Source organism: Coturnix japonica, chromosome 28 (assembly GCF_001577835.2).
Source record: "Coturnix japonica isolate 7356 chromosome 28, Coturnix japonica 2.1, whole genome shotgun sequence".
Lineage (NCBI taxonomy): Eukaryota > Metazoa > Chordata > Aves > Galliformes > Phasianidae > Coturnix > Coturnix japonica.
Window position 1 is genome coordinate 1,561,348 of NC_029543.1, and position 17,768 is coordinate 1,579,115.

Below are 17,768 nucleotides of genomic sequence, written 5' to 3' on the forward strand. Positions count from 1 at the left end.
TGGGGATGGGGGCGGGCTGCACCGGTGGCCATTGGGGCTCTGTGTGACCGGGGGGGGCTCAATGGGGGTCTCTGGAGGAGGATGGGGGGGGTTGAGGCTGTGTGTGTGTTTGGGGGGGGTCTCCAAGGGGCAGCTTGTACCCAGGGACTATATCCCGCGGCGTGACCGGGCGGAGGGATCTGCCGCCCCCGGCCCTACGGGAGGCGGAGCGTGGATTGGAGGGGGGGGCGGAGAACGGAACCGGGGGGGCGGGCGGAACGGAGAGCGGAGCTTCACGGCCGGAGGAGGAGGAGGAGGAGGAGGAGGAGGAGAGAAGGGGAGGAGGGCCACGGCGTGGCCCGGAGAGAGGCCGAGAGCGGGTGGAACTGCGGCCATTGGGGGAACGAGAAGCGGGGGGGGCGAGGGGAGCGGTGGGCCCGAGGCCGAGGAGGCGGAGATGGAGCGGAAGAGGTGGGAGAGGGTTGGGGGGGGGGTCCTGCGTTGGGAGCTATGGGGCTGAATTGGGGGTCGTTGGAGGGCTGCAATGGGGGCTGTTTGGGGAATTGAGGGGCTGCTTTGGGGGCTGTATGGGGTAATTGGGGGCTGCTTGAGGTCGTTAAGGCTGTTTAGGGACTGCTTGAGGGTGTTTTGGGGCTGCTTTATGTGTTGCTTAAGGGTGTTTTTGGGTTGTTTTGGTGTTTGTTTGGAGTCATTGGAGGCTGGTTTGGGGTCATTGGGGCCCGTTTGGAGTTATTATGGGCTGCTTTGAGGTGTTGGGGGGCTGCTTTGGGGGCTGCCGGCTCCCTGCTGTGTGCTGCCCCATGGGTTGGGTGCTGTGGGGTGATCCCTATGCAGTGCACTCATTGCCTTGCAGTGCTGAGCGGGTCCGATGTGTGCAGGTGCTTTGGGTATCAGCAGGAGGGTCCCATCATCCCGGGGCTGCACCCACTGTCCAGTGCTACTTTGGGGTCGATTGAAGGCACTGGGCTCAGCAGCATTGGGTATATGGTGGTCAATGGGATGTGCTATCAGCTCTGCATTCATCTTCACCATCTCCTTATGATGGTGAGGATTAGCATTGAGCACTGGGTAGAACAGTGCTCTCTATCAGGGTCTGATGCTGGAGGTGCTCATACAGTGTTGGGTCCAGGGAACCCAGAGCTGCACTTAAAACAGAGCTGGGGGGGGGGGGGAGAGATTAAGTGCCCTATTATTCCCAAGGTATAATGAGTTTTCCCTTAATATCAATCTGGTCAGAGATCAAAGGCATAACGTGGCCCCGCTGCACTAATTTTTGGTTGCTGTTGCATTTTGCTTTACCTCAGAGTGGAGAATAGACGAGCAGCTCTTTATTAATACCTCTGCTATTGCTGCCTGTTGCTTACCTGGCTGTTTTCTTTCACCCAGCTGCTCTGAGCACACGGACTCGGTGAGCGTGGACAATTGTGTGCACAGCTTCCCATCAGAAATAACTGGAAACAAACGCTCCCGTGTACGGTCACCAGCTTTGGGGATTAACACCAATCCAAGGTGAGCAGCACGGGCAGCACAGGCTGCTTTATTTGTGTGTATGGAGATCTCATTGTGTCCTGTTGAAGTCTGATTTGGGAGGCAGATGTGTCGTACTCTACTCTGTCCTCCAGCCTTGCCAATGGGAGCAGTGCAGGAGTGCTTTATTCAGTGCAGTGGGGCTGATGGGCTGCAATAAGGTTGGGGTGGAGGGTTTGCTCTGCATGTCATGATGAGAACCATGTTAGTTGATGAAGTCTGAGTGAGTTCTGGCTGTGTGGGATCTTCTCGTGCTCTTTGTGCCCACCTGGAGAAGGAGGGTTTACAGCTGCTCTGTGCAGCAGTGCACATAGTGCTTCTATGTGTCTATGGGGCCACGTCTTTGGCAGCCCATCCACATCCTGCATGGCCCATTTAGTCCCAGTGTTCTGCATGGCCCAAGCTGTGGTTCTGTGCCCTTGGTGGCCCATTAAGCAAAGCCATGTGGATGTGCTGCTTGTGTGTGGGCTGATGCTCTGCCTTAAGACAGCTGTGGGCTGTGAGCAGGGTGCCACGGGTGGGTGATGGGGACATTGATGTGTGGATATATATCCCTGTGAGCACACCAGGATGAGAAGTGGTGACTGCAGCACTGGCTGCAGGGCTCACCTGGTCCTGGTGGGTTTGCACTGTTGCTTTCTGTGCTGCCTCATTGCATCCCATAGAGGTGTGGGGGCACCAGGGTGAGTTCAGGACCTGCTACCACCAATAATGGGGACAGTGGATGTGATGCAGGCAGGAAAGGGGAGAGGAAAAGAGGAGGAAAAGCATTTTGCCTTCTAACCATCATGAGGCTTTGAGCATATGCTTCTGATTGGGGGGGGGGGGGGCTTTTGGTGTTGGTTCGGACCATCTCTGTTTCAATTAAAGGCTGGCAATATCCGGAGCGAGCTGGTGGGATTTGTTTTGCCTTTTGTCCCTCCCTTCCCAAGTTGTGAGGATCTGGCGGATGCGAAATGGGGAGAGGAGAACAGAGGGGAGGAGACTCGTGGAGTGAGGCAGGAGGAGGGATCCTGCTGGCAGCACAGAGACAAAGGCTGAGCTGAGCACAGAGAGTGGGCACCTGGCGGCCACGTGCCCTCAATGGGCTGCGTGCATCCGACCCATCTGCACCCATAGAGCCCTCGATAGCAGATTCAGGCTCTATGGGGCTGTTCTATTAGCACTGGGTAGACAGAATGATGTGGGAATCACTCGTGGCGTCGTGGTTCCCTGCTTTGTAGGGGTGGGAAGAAGCTCACAGCACCAGGACCTGCAGCTACATCCAGAACAGGTTGTTTGCTGCAGTTTTATGACAAGTTTTCTTCCTTTTGGGTCTCATTCGAAGTCTTCACTTCTCAGGAGAAAAGCCAAAAGCAACAATAAAGCAAAGCTTTCTGCTCTGCACTTGGAAATAGAGAAATTTCCTCTTTCATTGCATTAAAAATCTCATCAGCTTCATCGCTGCTGGAGCAGCATCTCTGTGCCTCGTGCTTGGCTGGAAGCACAACCCAGTTCTATCACTGGGGTTTTATGGCTGCGTTTTGTTTTCTGACCCTCTCAGCCCCACAGCTTCATTCCCCCATTGCATTGGGATAGAAGTTGCTCTCTTTAACCCCTCGTTGCTTTTGTTTTGGGCCAGGGAGGAGGGACAGAGCTGTGAGTCATTTCAGGATCCTTTTAGTATTGAGCTGAGTTGAGTTAGAAGCTGTTCTTCAGATCCCTTGCAGAATTACTCGAGTGCACGCTGACAAATAGAGCTGCAGGCTTCGTGCAACGCGCTCTGAGTGCATCTGGCTCTGTTGCTCTGGAATCCCCCACGCTTTGAAGTGGCAGAACAAGAACCTTGCACCTCAGCACAGCCCTCAGCACGCTGCTTTTAATATTCCCTTCGGTGGATTTCTGGTTGTGTTAAATAAATGGGAGCTGCAGATCTGAGAAGGGGAAGCAGCATCGTGCCTTTCATGCAGCAGGAGCTTTTCTTTTCGACTTAGCTGACAGCAGTGAAAGCTCTGCCCAGAGCACTGCTGGAGCTGCTGCTTCCTTTGGGGATCACAGCATACAGCTCCCTTTGTGTTTGGAACCAGTGGTTTCAAATTTGATGTCTGGATCCAGTCTGTTCCTGCTTCTTCCTGCTCTGATGCCATCTTCTGGTCTGAGTGTTTCGCAGCTCGCTGCAAACCGTCCTGCACACCAACAAGGATGGAGCCCTCCCTCCTCTGATATTTTCAGTATGATTTGTGCTAACTTTCCCTTTCAGGAGGTTTTATTTTGAGAGAGAGTTTTTAATCATTCAGTTCCTTCTGACTGTCTACTTTTCCTTTCTCCCCCCTTCCTTTCCCCCCCCCCTTCCTTTTCCTTTCTCCCCCCTTCCTTTTCCTTTTCCCCCCCCCTTCCTTTTCCTTTCCCCCCCCCTTCCTTTTCCTTTTCTCCCTTCTTCCTTTTCCTTTCACCCCCCTTCCTTTTCCTTTCACCCCCTTCCCTTTCTTATACAGACTAATTGACTTGCTCCTGCCATTCATTGCCATGGGACTAGAAATCCTATGCTCACACAGCTTTTTTATCCCACTCTGTCCTGCTATGGAGCTTTCAAAGAAGTAGATAATATGGTGGAAAAACACTTTTTCCTTTGAGCTACCCTAAAGAAGACCCCAGAGAGGTTGTTAGCATCTCAGTGCCGCAGCACTGGGGGGGTGTTCTGCATTGCTGAAGCAGCGCTGCTTCCCTCTGCCTGTGACAGCTTCATTATTTCCAGTTATTCTTGGCCTTCTAGTAGAAATCTATGAGCAAGAAGCTGCGTTTCTGGCTTTAGGAATAACAGAAGGTGACTTAATTACAGCTCTCCAACTGGCTCCAGGAGGCATTGGAACCTCATCGGTGCTCATTTGTATCCAGAGGGTGTAAGTTGTGCTGATAACACCTCTTTCTTTCTGTCTCCTCCAGAGGAGCAAATAGAGTCTGTAATGTGTGTAATCTGGGGTTACCCCGACCCAAAAGCAGCACCGTGCACTTGGAGATAATCCTGTTTTCATGTGATGTGACTGATCTGTCCCAGCACTGCTAAGTGCTGTGTGATAGAAGGAAACAGACAAGTTTGGGGAGGGCTCAGCTGGAGCTTATGGTGTTTTTCACCCATGTAACACATATTGGGTGCACTGGGTATATATGAGCCTTTATCAGGTGTATGTGCACCTCACCTGTGCTCTGCTCCTCAGGAAACAAAGTGCTTGGCATGTTAAAGATGCAAAGAAACAGAAATGAGGGGAATTAAGGGAATAAAGCAGCGTTGTGATGCTAAATGAGATGTGAGGACGACTTTGTGCTCAGAGCCTGTAGTTCTTACTGTCTGCTTTTTGCTTTATGCACACAATACAAAAGGACTCAATTAGTGCTTTTGGTAGTAGTGCAAAGGGCTCTGCTGTTATTAAAACAAAATGAGACTTGGAGTCGTGTGTGCTTGCCAGCTTATAGCATCCCCATGTAAAATCAGGCGTGTAAAACAAACCTCTTCTGTTTTGCCATTAATTGAGAGTTTTGTAAGGTTTTGACCTTTTATTCCTGCATCAGTTAAGTGTTGTAGTTCATTGCTTTGCACCTCGGTAATGAACGTCTTCCTCCTTGCTGCTGCACAACAGAGTCTGGGGGAGGACTTATGGTGCCTCTCAATGAGATTATCCTTGGAAACAGGTGCTGTTATTGGAGACAATGGATTAATAGCTGCCTTTGTGCCATTGTCTCCAATTACTCTGCTAATTATGCTCTTAATTTATACGTGGTCTAAATTTTGTTCCCAGCGAGTTCTGTGCTCCATTTGCGTCTCCCAAATAACAACGAGAAGTTGACCTGAGTGCAGCAATACCCATCTTGAGCTGAGCATGAGCTCAGGAAGAGAAACACGACTTAAAACAGTGCTGAAGTGCAGAAGGTTTCGTTCTCCCTCCTGATCTCTTTCTTTGCTTTTCCAGCCCCAGTGGTAAGAAGTTCCGCAGCAAACCCCAGCTGGCTCGTTACCTGGGCAGCTCCATGGACCTGAGCACCTTTGACTTGCGCACAGGGAAGATGCTGATGAGTAAAATGAACAAGAACAGGCAGAGGATGCGCTACGACTGTTCCAACCAAGCCAAAGTAAGTTGTTCACCTTTGGGATGAACTGAAGAGGCAGCACCGTGTGGATGATGCATACAAACAGCCTTCGTAAGCTTATGGATCAATTAGCACAGAACCTGGTTCAGAGCAGTGTTTGTCCTTAGTCTTTTTCTACACCTCATGAATAAATATGTTTAGCAGATAATATGCCTGCATTCTTGAGGACAAAGCCTGTCCCGCAGCCTGTCCCAGATGAGCAGGGCAGATCTCAGGGGCACAGTTCCTGTCCTCCATGTAACTTAAGGTGCATTGAAACCTTCAAGTCATTGGGGTTGGAAAGAGCACTTAGTTCATCTAGTCGGACCTAATGGTTATCAGTGCTGTCGTTACCAATGTTGTATCAAAACTTCTAGGTGCATCTTTATAGCTGTAGTAGCATTTTGGCTAATATAAAACATTTCATGGCATTTTCTCCTTACCTTTTGTTTTGAACTGTTTAGGGCAAGCCTGATTTGAACACGGCGCTGCCCGTCAGGCAGACGGCCTCCATCTTCAAACAGCCTGTCACAAAGATCACAAACCACCCCAGCAATAAGGTGAAGAGCGATCCTCAGAAAGCTGTGGACCAACCCCGGCAGGTGAGGTGTGCAGCTCAGAGGCTGCTTTTCCAGAAGGAAGAATCACAGAATCATAGAATGACTTGGGTTAGAAGAGACCTCAGGGCTCGTGAAGCTTCATCTCCCACTGCTGCAGGCAGGGCTGCCAACCTTCCCATTTAATACCACCCCAGGGACCCATCCAACCTGGCCTTGAACACCTCCAGGGATGGATGGGGCACCCTCAGCTCCATTGGGCAGCTGTTCCAGCACCTCACCACTCTCATAGTAAAGAACTTCCCTCTGATATCCAACCTAAGTCTTACCAGTGTGGTGCTTGTGATGTGCTACATGGGGTGCTACCCCCTGCAGATGGGTTTATCATTACTGGTTAATTGCACCTCTTTGAGTACAATCCGAAATTCACTTGGGATGTCACTGTGACAGAGTTGCCTGTTGTTTTTCTTCTCGTGTTGTATATTTGCCAGCAAGGGAATGGACCAATAGTAAAGGAAATCTTTCAGCTTAGTTTCATCAAGTGAAAGGATGCTCAGAGTGCACTTGGACCAGCTCAGCTTCGGAGCTGGGCATTGGTTCAAGTGAGGCTGGTGTGTTCAAAGCTGCCTTTGGAAGGCGTTCTCAGTTCATTAGTGCTGCCCAGAGCTGACAGCCTGCTGCCTCCATAGAACTCACACCAGGGTGTCTGTGAATCCTTCCCTGTCGTGAGCCCATCTTTATTCCTTTTGGAAGCCAGAAGTTCAGCTTCATTTGTGTGTTCAGGCGCTGTCAATGGTACCAATTAGCAGGGTATCTTACACTCTTGCAGGTGGCATTCACGTGTATCACTCAAAGAATAAAGTGATTTCATTAAAAATGCCTTATAAAATACTCCTACATCCAAGCTTGAGAACTTACCTTTGTGAAATGAGATTGAGCCAGGGGGAAAGCTGCCTTCAAAGCAGTAAATCAGGATGAGATGTGGGATTGATGGGCAGTGAGGTTTGCTCCCTGCCTTCATGCATGGCCGAGCCCTTCTGTAGTGTCTCCCACCTTTGCCTGCAGCAATGCCCTGCCTGCTCCTGTAGCCTGCAGGTATTGGGTGTGTCTATCAATTCCATTTCTTTGCATGTACCAATCAGTGCTTTCTTTCGTGGCAGCTCTTCTGGGAGAAGAAATTAAGTGGGCTGAATGCTTTCGACATCGCAGAGGAGCTGGTGAAAACAATGGACCTTCCAAAAGGTTTACAAGGTAATCAGCCTGCCCTTAGCTCTGGGGGTGACCTGTTGGCTCCAGTGATGATCCAGAGGTTGAGCTCTTCAGACCACTCCTCCTCCAACAGCAGCTGTTAATGCCCTGTGACCTCCCTTTGTCCTTAGGGGATACAGCAGCATAATGAGAGGAAGTGGCAAAGTTTCTTGCCTTGTGTTTGTTTCCCAGAAGCAATGCCTGTTTAAACCGCTTCCACTCCCAGGCTGTGTTTTACGTGGCACAATGAGGGATTGATCCGGGTTTCAATAACCTTGGGGGGGGGGGGAGTTGTGCAGGTGCTATTAGAACCCTTTAGGGCTGAGATTTGCCTCGTGCTGACTTTCTAAATAACACCACCTGCTTTGCCATTAACATTTAAACAGTGCTTTCTGTTTGATTTGCTGTTTGTCGTGCAGTGCTGATTGTCACTTCTCTGCCTTGCAGGGGTTGGACCTGGTTGCACTGATGAGACCCTTCTCTCTGCAATAGCCAGTGCTCTGCACACCAGCACCATGCCCATCACTGGGCAGCTGTCTGCAGCCGTGGAGAAGAATCCTGGCGTGTGGCTCAACACTTCACAGCCACTTTGCAAAGCATTTATGGTGACTGATGAAGATATTAGGTAAGAATCAGAGAAATACTGCCTTGAGAAGTTTCCCTCCCTGTGCTCTCTCTGTTCAATGGCAAACTGAAACCTCTGATAGAGGAGTGTGGCTTTATCAGAAAGGTAGAAAAGAAATGGTTATACGAAGCAGCTCTCACACGGTCATGTACTTAAGGCAGCTCTCATAAAGCACGTTATATGTTATTTTGACCGTGGTCAGTTACTCCGAGGTTTCAGGTTGATGTTTGTTCTTCATATTGTCTGTCTCCTTTAACTGACAAAGGTGTCTGAGGTTGAGTAAGGTTGGTTAGGGCACCTCTCAAGGAAAGGGGTGCTTGGTGAAAATACATGCAGTGTTTTCCCATCTTACTCTTCTGTGTCAGCACAAGACCAACTCAAAGCATCAACTACTGCTGTGGCAGTGAACCAAGGATGCAATTCATGGAGCCACAGCTTGCTTCCAACAAATCAGGGTTGGTCAGATTGAGCTTTAAGCACCTGATGATGTCTTTGGTATATTCCTTGCTCAAACCTGAAATCACACTTCTTCACATTCATTAATGCTGGAATTGTTTTGACCATTCAGCTGGTCAATCTTTTTGAACTACAGGATGACATCTGTGGGGTGTGATTTAGACATGAATGACCAGGAAAAGCAATCTGCTTATAGCTTTGTGGTGTCCTGTAGCTGAGATGAAATAGGAATCCCATGCACTGCAGTTTGTTGACCAATTCTTTATATTGCATTACATGACTTAATGACATTATGTGAGATAAAAGGAGCTGTTAACATTGAAATATTGAGTGGAAAAACCAAGGTGTTTCTTTCAGCCTCACTTTAATGCCAGGCCTTTTTTATTCTAATGGTACAGCTCTTGCAGATGACTCTTTCCAAGTCCTGCTTTTCTGCCCAATCTTCTCTATGAATGATATTTCTTTTGCTTGAAGTAGCTTTGAGAGTTAATGTGAGTGTTGGTTGATTTTGGGGCAGGAAGCAAGAGGAGCTGGTGCAGCAGGTGAGGAAGAGGCTGGAGGAAGCTCTAATGGCTGACATGCTGGCCCATGTAGAGGAGATAGCAAGAGATGGGGAAGCTCCTACAGAGAAAGAAGGAGGTGAAGAAGAAGGAGAAGATGAGGAGGAGGAAGAGGAACAGGATCATGACCAGGAAATGGAGAATGTATAGTCCAGGTAAGGTGACAGCCTCCTTTCTCACCTTAATTTAATGAATAGTGCTTCATTGAAGGCAGAAATCTTTTCCAGACTCCAAATGGCAGCAGATGAAGGATTTGATATTGGAAATCGACCAGTTCTTGTGATGTTATTTCCCCCTCCAGTTTATTTATTACGACCTGTGACAGGCAGGAGGAGGATCCAACAGGGAGGCAGGACAGCTGATGTCTTATGGGCTCAGTTCTCTGCCTTTTCAACAAGCATTTCTCTTGCAGTATTAGAGAGCACATCTCTGGAAATACAAAATAACATTTATAGAACTCAGAAAGGGCAACCTGACTACCAGAAAAGGGAAGTTGCTAAAATACTTTTGTGGCAGGAATTCGTAAACTGAAAGTAACAGAAGCACGTACACGTTCAGAACGTGAGAAGATCTGAATAGTTTAATGCTGCCAACTGCAGGGGTTCACAGAAACCTGCCTTTACACTGAGCAGCCTTTAAAGTTACCATCAGGAGCTGCTGCTGGTGTTCAAGTCTGCCTGACTTTCACTTTTACAGTGGAACTTTTTAAAGGTGCAGGTGGAATTTTTTTATTGTCTTGTAACCCAAAGTAGCTCAGAGTGATAAATCTTTACTGTGTAGGAATGCAGAGATGGGGGGGAGGGACCTCATCAAACTCACTGGTTTTAATTTCTGATCATTTTAGCCTAAGAAAGCAGTGAACGTTCTGTGTCTGAGATAGGACAGCCAATAGGCTGGATGCTGCATTGTGCAGATTCCAGTGGTGTGAGCCTGTCGGGCAGGAATCAGGAATGTGGAGGAAGAAAGAAAGGATCTTTGGGATGAACAGCAGGAGAAAAGAAAAACCCCTTTGGAGGGAGTGGCAGCTGCTTTTTAGCACGAGGTAGAGTGAAGAATGATTTATATGAAGCTGGAAGGTTGGTTGTAATGTGAAATCTGTTCAGCGTTCAGGAGATACCATCTTGCATCTGGGCTCTATATTTTCCTGGTTTACCACATGACTAGCAGTAGCTTTATTTGGACAGTGAATATCTCACATTCCTTTCTACTACAGAGGTCTGGCCCGGCAGAGAACCATAACAAACCATCTGCTGAAGGTGAAAAACAGGAGATAAAGAAGTGGTGATGTTTTGGCACTGGTTCTATGGTTCACAAAGGGGTTCAGAAGTGTCTCTTAACTTACCAGGTACTTCTTTCTTTTTCCTTCTAGGGAGTTCCATCTTAAGAATTCCCAGTACAAACCCTACCAGCAGGGTCAGCACAACTATTTACAAAGCCAAGAGTGTCTGCAGAGTAACTTGCACCACCAGTCCAGCTGCAACTATGAGCATTTTGATGTACACTTCAGGAAAAGCCAAGAAGCTGATGGTTCATTCATTGCTGGGTAGTTTGGAAGATGGAACTTGACTAAGCTCTACTCCCCCTCCATTTTGTAAAGGGGGAGGGCAACGGGGGAAAACAAAAGTGGGAGGGAATAAAGGAATACAAAACAGTGGGAGGGAATGTATTAGGAACCGAACTCCCTGTCCTTTTAAATTTGGGTTTGGTTTTGTGGGTCAATGATGGGTGCTACGTTTTTCAAGCTTTTCTATCCAAGTCCCTTTAACGATGACCCATAGAAACCATTTTCTCTCTGATGCAAGTGAGAGAGATGCTGTTTCACTCCTTGGCTGCTCTGCTGTGGGCTACCTGTCTGTACCAGTCTGCACGGAGGTCATTTTATGTTGTGGATTGTCATTCCATGTGTCAATTCAGGTCAGTGATTTTCATTTTCCTCACAAGACCACGTTGGTCTTGGCAGCGTAGTCTCAGAGATGAACTACCAGTGCCTATTCCACCTGAGGTTTTGAAAAGTAGGGGAAGTTACACATGAGGAACTGGTCAATGGCAATCTGGTTTTTAGTGAGTTCCAACATCACAACCAAATGCACTACAGTGCACGTTTTTATATGGAGTTCTGTGTATGCTCAGGCATAACAGAACAGATAAGATGAATATACCCGCTCAGTGGTATATTTTGCTTTGGTTTATTCTGGTCAGAAGGACCTCAACTCAGAATGGGAGGATTACTCATTTCTGACTGACAATGAGGAAGACTTCCTCTTTTCTCTTTTGGTGCCAAGAACCCTCACCTCTGTTTCTGTGTGTGTGGAGGGAAGGGAATCCATTCCAATAGGTGTTTCTACACATGCTTTCATGTGCAGTAATGTTCTGACCTCTTTTAAAAACAAGGTAAAAGGTTGATTTTTTTTCTATAATTGTTACCTAAAAAAGAAAAAAAAAAACAAGAATCTAAAGCTTTTTATTAAGTATTAAACCTTTCTTATTTGCATGTGCAGTGAAGTGACCAGCATTTTGTGTCCAAAAAAATGAACTGATGTGAAACCTGCCTTAATGTGTTTCTAAGTATTTGGCTTCACCGTGGGTACCTTGATTGATTCCTCAGTCTCTTCTAGTACAACTGTGAGCATTTTGGGGTAACTTGGGGCTGCAAAGGGCTTTATCTGGGGAGGGAGGATGGGGAGAGGGGGAGGAAGATGAGTCTATAGCTTGGGGAATATGTTGACTAGGTTTCAGAAGCTATTTTAGTCTTAGGGTATCCACTGCATAATACATGCGTGGACATCTCAGCTGAGAGTAACAGTATAAAGTGGTGGATTAAATATTGTGCCACTAACCACTTGTACAAGTTGTTGGTATCCCAAAACTTGGGGAAGAAAGTAGCTCCCAGAGCCTTTATTGCGTGAGAATGGTTAGCAGTCAAAGCGAGGGACCGGGGGGAGACCTTTGGGAGAGTTAGTTTGCTTTAGTGATGTCTGTAGGTTTAAAGCTCCTTGATAAAGATCCCATGCCAAAGTGACTGATACTGTATGAACTTTTCTTAAAGATGTGAACATACAAAATTCTTTTGCTAATTGCTCATTTGGAGTACTGCGAGAAGACTGAAACTGTACTTTGCTGCTGCCGTACCAGGTATTGCCTTGGGGGTCTTTTACCTTCTACTGCAGCCCAGTGAAGATGATTTTCCTGTTTTTTAACCAGTCTGTTACGGTTATTATTCTGTAAACCTGTCCTCTTGTAATTCGTTGTGTTGAATTAAATGTTTCTCACAAAGCGGAGACTCTTCTCTTCTCCCTCCAGCCCCTGTTTGGTGTTTGTGTGCTGTATTCCAGTGATGTGGGCAGGGAGATGTTCACGTCTTCATGGTGGGCTCTGTTCTGAGGTTTGGATCTCAGTGTTTGAGACCCATAAGAGAAGGATAAGAGTGACATTATGGAAGGCTACCGAGTCCTGTATCCTCAGCGAGTGGCTGCTGAGATGTGCTGTGTTTTAGGCTGGATTTGAGCTCTAGAAGTCTATAGCCCACCATGGAGGGGTTCTTATGACAGTAATGACCATGTTCTGGTGCTGTTTGGGTGGTTCCTTATAAACTTTTCTATCTAGTGATGCCTCTGCTTACTTGTATTTAAATGGAAGTGCATGTGAAGCATACGTAGCAGCACAACGCAGGTGATTGAGAAGCTGACAGTACTGTTTTGATGCGCTGAAGATTAAGAAGAATGAATTGTGAAGTTCAAATTGCTGCCAACTGGTGTGTCAAATCAAAAGCCTGTATGTGTTTGCATTCATATGGAGGGAGCTGATTGCTCAGAGTACCAGAAAAGGAATACAGGGTACCCAAAGATACTTAAATAACATTACCTGCTTGCTGAGATGGGTGAGTAAATGAATGTTCCTTGTAAAGGAGCTTGCTGTCTTTCTCATGCCACTGCTCTGATCACTGAGTTTCTCATTGCAGCCTGCTGCCATGGACATGATGGAGGGGCACAGGGTGATCAGCCTTCATTCTGCATATCCCCAAGGTGGAGAGAGAGTGGCGTTATTGAGGTGTATCTTTTGAAGCAGTGAGTAAGTAAAGAGAACGTGTTAAGAAAAGCAATTGAATGGAATTAAGGCAAAATGTATTAGGCTTGGGTTTGTCCTGCTCATTATTTGCTTTGGTCATCTGAAATGATTCTATCAAGCTTTATAAGTGGTCATTTTCACAGGATTCTGCCCAGTACAGCTGCTATTGTGCATCTTCTTCTGCAGCTGGTGTCACTTTGGGTTTTTGCTGAGCTCACAGAAGCCATACGAGCCCTGTCTTGTGCTCCTCGTGATGGTTTGTGGCCCACCTGGAAGTTTTACGCTGCAAAAATGACAGTGAAATCAGCTGTTTGCTCAGATGTTGGTACAATTTAAACCTGCAGAGTTCTTGTAGGTGGCTCTGCCAGCTCCCATCTGAAGCCCAACTTGCTGTGCTGCCTGTTGAGCAAGAGAAGGGAGGAGTTTTCTTGCTTGTAAACTGAGCATATTAGGAAGAGAAAACAGGCATGAGAGGCACAGCTGGGCTGCTACTGTGGGCATGTTAAACCCAGCACGTGGAGCCTTTTGTTCCATCTCTCATGGCTTCCTAGCAATAATACTGCAGCCAAAAGGTTTGATGTGAGAGTTCGCTGACAAATACACGCTCTTGTTCTGCTTCCTGGGTGAGAGGAGGAGCTGGAACGAACTTGGCAAATCAGAAACACGTGTTTCCATCAGCGAGGCACGTTTGGGTTGCAGTGGGAGCTGAAAGCATTCCCTTTGTGCCAAGCAGACTGCTGAATGGAAGCTTTTCAGCAGTGGCAGTTTATCAGCTGCTGCTGGAGGTAATTCTGCTTCTCTTTAGCTCTGGCAGGCTGTTCTCCTGCTCCTTTCTATAAACTAAGGGTATGTTGAATGGGAGAGTGAATGGAGGTGAAAGAGGGGGGGGGGAAATACATGTATTTTGCAGCTGTCTTGCTGAAAGCTAATCTCTCCCAGGCTGAGAGCATTGTGAGGAGCAGAGGGAAGAGGCAGTGTGCTGTGCTGATAAAGTTTCCTTGGTCAGATGAGTTTTGGTTGCTGGTCCTTTCTGGCTGCAAAAAGGCCCTTCCCATCTTCCCTACGTGCTCAGCTTCCTTCTGGCTGAGCCTTGCTGCTTCCTCTATTCATTTCTGTAATTCACTCCCACTCTTTACTACTTTGCAGGAGGTGGTAGAGCAGAATATAGCGAAGGACAACCCATCTCCAAGCAGAGTCCACGTCCTTTTGGTCTTGCTTTAAAGAGAGCCTGTTCCATGTGGCCTGATGCTCAAAGAGAAGGTAGGATAACATGTTCAGAGGGAATAGGGCGAACAAGGGGAGAAGGTGGGATCCTAAAGTCAGGTTTTTAGGATTAACTATCTGGCCAGCCCTATTACTTGGGATTGTGTGCATACATAAGGCCAAGCTCCAGGAGTCAGGATGCCCATGGAGGATCTTTGGATCATACCCTGTCCAAAAGTTGCACTTATCCCCTATCAAACAAAGTGTGAGTTCTCAGCTGGTGTCACACACAACAGACCCCTGATACGAACCACAGCTCCCTGCTGTAAACACAATATGACATCCTGGGTTGGATGCAGCGAGCTGAAAACTCAGGTTTGCCCTCGGATTATCAGAGATCAGCCGTGTTGCCTTGAACTAATGAGGGCAAAGCATTGCCCTTTTGTTTAACCCCATGACCAGCTGCTGCGTGTGAGAGGAGCACAGAGCAGCGTTGGCTAAAGGCTCATTTGCAGTCATAACATTTTGAACTCCAGCATCACCTGCCAAATGGCGTTTGAGATGATTGCCAGGGTTATGGGGCTGGCTTTGTAATTGAGTATTGATGATACGGATCCAGTGCCAACAGCTGCTCGTAAGGTTTTATTTACCAAACAAGGCAAGGCGTTATTTAATTCATTCCATTAATCTCTCCATGTTTAGTGCATTCTTTGTACCATGCAGAGTCACTGAGGGAAATGCTTAGAGACTGTGCAGAACTGGAATAGTAGGGCAGTGAGTGACCTCGTCGTGGTTTGTCTCTAGTGGCAGAGCTCAGGAACTGCTCAGCTGAGGAGAGCTGGATGGATTTGCATGGACAAAGTACAGCTCTTGGGATGAATAGGCCCCGAGTTTGGGCTTTCTGGAGGAAATTAGGAAGTTATTACTTGGGTTTGCTTGTGATTTGAGTACAGTGTTACGTCCTGGATCAGCCTGTGAAGCAGATTTGACTAGGATGCAGCGATCTGAAGGGCTGTAGAACTTGAAAGCTTGGTTTACAATCATTTATTTTCTTTCGTGCTTTTATCTGAGGTGCAATTAATTCATGGTTTTGCATCGAGTGCTGCTCCACAACTTCTCAGAAGTCATTACCTGGAAGCTGCATCCTTCATGAATCTCATGCATGGCAAAAGAGACGTCTGCTCATGGCTTCCCCCTCAGTGCCTTGTTTTTATGTGCTGCTGCAGCAGAAGAGAAAGTTTCGGAGGTGTGCTCAGCTTTTTGCATTGCTCAGAATGCATCCATGTGTGCACGGGGGGTCACACGAGTCGGTCAGCACAGTGTGTGTGTGCCCAGTGCCTTTATCCCTCCCATACTGACATTGAGCCTCCTCACCTCCATCCAACATCCATCTGTTGTTCTCTCCGTCAGCGACTTTGCGAGTTGATTGATCTCAGACTTAGGTCATTTTTCCAAGTTGCAGATCTTGTCAATCTGTCTGGCTCCACCTACATGCAGTGATTCAGCTCCTGATGTGCTGAAATATTCCCCTAAGCCTTCCCACACACCACTGAGGACTTCTTTTTTATATAGTCCTTCTCCAGGCTGCAGCACCTCTCCTGCTCTGTGCTCAAAGCTCGCATTCTTTGCATGAGGTTTGCATGATTTCTTTTGCTTGGAGAACAGTGCGGAAAGTCAAGTTAGAGCTCCTGAAGACTTAGAGCTACTGCAAAATACATTCCCCACCTTAATGCTGGATCCTGTGTGTTGCATTTGGTTAATGCACTGTGATGAAAGTGTGAGGGTTCCCCCCCCCTCCATATTCAGGTATTCTCTCTTTAAGGCCTGGTCTTTGTAACAGAATAAATATTCTAGGTAGGGTGTTGCAAGTTCTGCATTTACACACTTGACCTGAAATAGAAGTGGATCTCACAGAGTTATGGAGGGAGTTAACACTTGCATAGCTACGGTGGTAATAATAACTTAGCTGTGGTTATATTGATGTATTTCCACATCCAGAAAATGGCTTAACGTGCTGCTACACCTCTGCTTTGCTTTAGTACAGCGTTCTTAACTCCTGTATGTACGCAGGGGATGGCTTTGGGTGACAGTTGTGTTCTGAGGATGCTCAGCTGAGCACAGTGCTGAGCCTTCTAGGGGCAGCTCCCCAACTTGAGGCTGCTTGGTAAATGGCTACAGAGCAGCAGCAGAGAGAATGGGGAATGAACCCTGATAGGAAATAGGGGAAACCATAAGCAAGCGTTGTGTAGGTGGGCTTGGAAGCAGCCGTGCCCACTCTCTCATTTCAGCTGTGTTAAGGGAAGTTGGGTCTTAGAATCACAGCATCATTAAGGCATCACAGCATCATTAGAGCTGGAAAAGGCCTCTAAGATGACCAAACCCAACCCAGCCCACAGTGACCACTGATTGTCCCCCAGCTGCCTCTCCTCCTCTATGGTTGTTCTTTACTATGGCAGTGGAGTTTTTGGTAGGCAGGTGGATTTGTGCTGAAGAATTTGTCTAATTTATGTAACCCATGTTCCCTTGTTAATGAAGCCAAGTCTTTTAAGGACTTGCTAATTACACAGGTTAAAAAAGAAAGGTAACTTCGGGTCACGAGTGAAATGAAGAAGGGAGGGATAGAAGAAAAGCATGAGCTACTTGGGCTGGAAATGGAACGGAGCACAGGCATAACATCAAGCAACCAGATTTGCCATCAAAAAAAAACCAGCCCATGTTTTAAATAAGAGCTGGCACTTTCCAAGGTGTTGTGGGACGTGACGGCAGTGATTTCCCTAAAGGGCTGAGAGCGTGGGCAAAAGTGACAGAGTTTAGAGCTGCTGTTTGCAGTTGCTGGGGTGACTTCAGGAGCCCGTGCACAGCATTTCCTTATGGAGCTTCAGCATGGCATCAATTCAGGCTGCACCGAACCACAAAGGATGGAATAGACCTTTGAGAACATCGATCTGTGTCCCCATCTCTGCTGTTCTTCACCACCTCTGGGAGTTTTTTGGTGGGGTTTTATTTGGGTTCTGTTTCTTTTTTGCCAGTCTCTGGCAATAGGAGAAGCTGGGAACGAAGAGGTTGCAGCGATTGCATGGCAAGTCATGGAAAAGCCACTATTTTTAGTGGGTTGGTGGGGAGTGATTCAGCTCAGTAAGTGAAATATTTTGAGGAGTGTGAGCAGGAGACGTCTCACAGTCAGATCTGCTTTTGTCACATCTGCCTTCAGCAGGGAACTGGGAGCTGCTCCCAGCCAACCCAGAGCCCTCAGCAGCTCATGGGATGGGATGGGGATGGGATGGGGATGGGATGGGATGGGATGGGATGGGGATGGGGATGGGGATGGGGATGGGGATGGGGATGGGGATGGGATGGGATGGGATGGGATGGGATGGGATGGGATGGTGCTGTGAGCACAGGGCAGGTGAAATGGTGATAGGAAGA

General features: G+C 47.6%; 1 protein-coding gene across 2 annotated transcripts in view; it reads left to right on the plus strand.

The window, feature by feature from the left end:
* MBD3 (methyl-CpG binding domain protein 3) overlaps positions 1–12,367 on the plus strand; it is a 12,722-nt gene extending 355 nt beyond the window's left edge. Inside the window, exons 1-8 of one of the 2 annotated variants that reach the window (XM_015886736.2) lie at positions 298–450; positions 1,387–1,509; positions 5,472–5,631; positions 6,093–6,230; positions 7,346–7,436; positions 7,881–8,058; positions 9,032–9,229; positions 10,444–12,367. In XM_015886736.2, coding sequence (XP_015742222.1) covers positions 437–450; positions 1,387–1,509; positions 5,472–5,631; positions 6,093–6,230; positions 7,346–7,436; positions 7,881–8,058; positions 9,032–9,224 — 897 coding nt within the window. In that variant the 5' untranslated portion in view covers positions 298–436 and the 3' untranslated portion in view covers positions 9,225–9,229; positions 10,444–12,367. Of the gene's footprint in view, positions 1–297; positions 451–1,386; positions 1,510–5,471; positions 5,632–6,092; positions 6,231–7,345; positions 7,437–7,880; positions 8,059–9,031; positions 9,230–10,443 lie in introns of those variants that run through there. The other variant, XM_015886735.2, reaches the window with a different exon arrangement.
* The last annotated feature ends 5,401 nt before the right edge of the window (positions 12,368–17,768 follow it).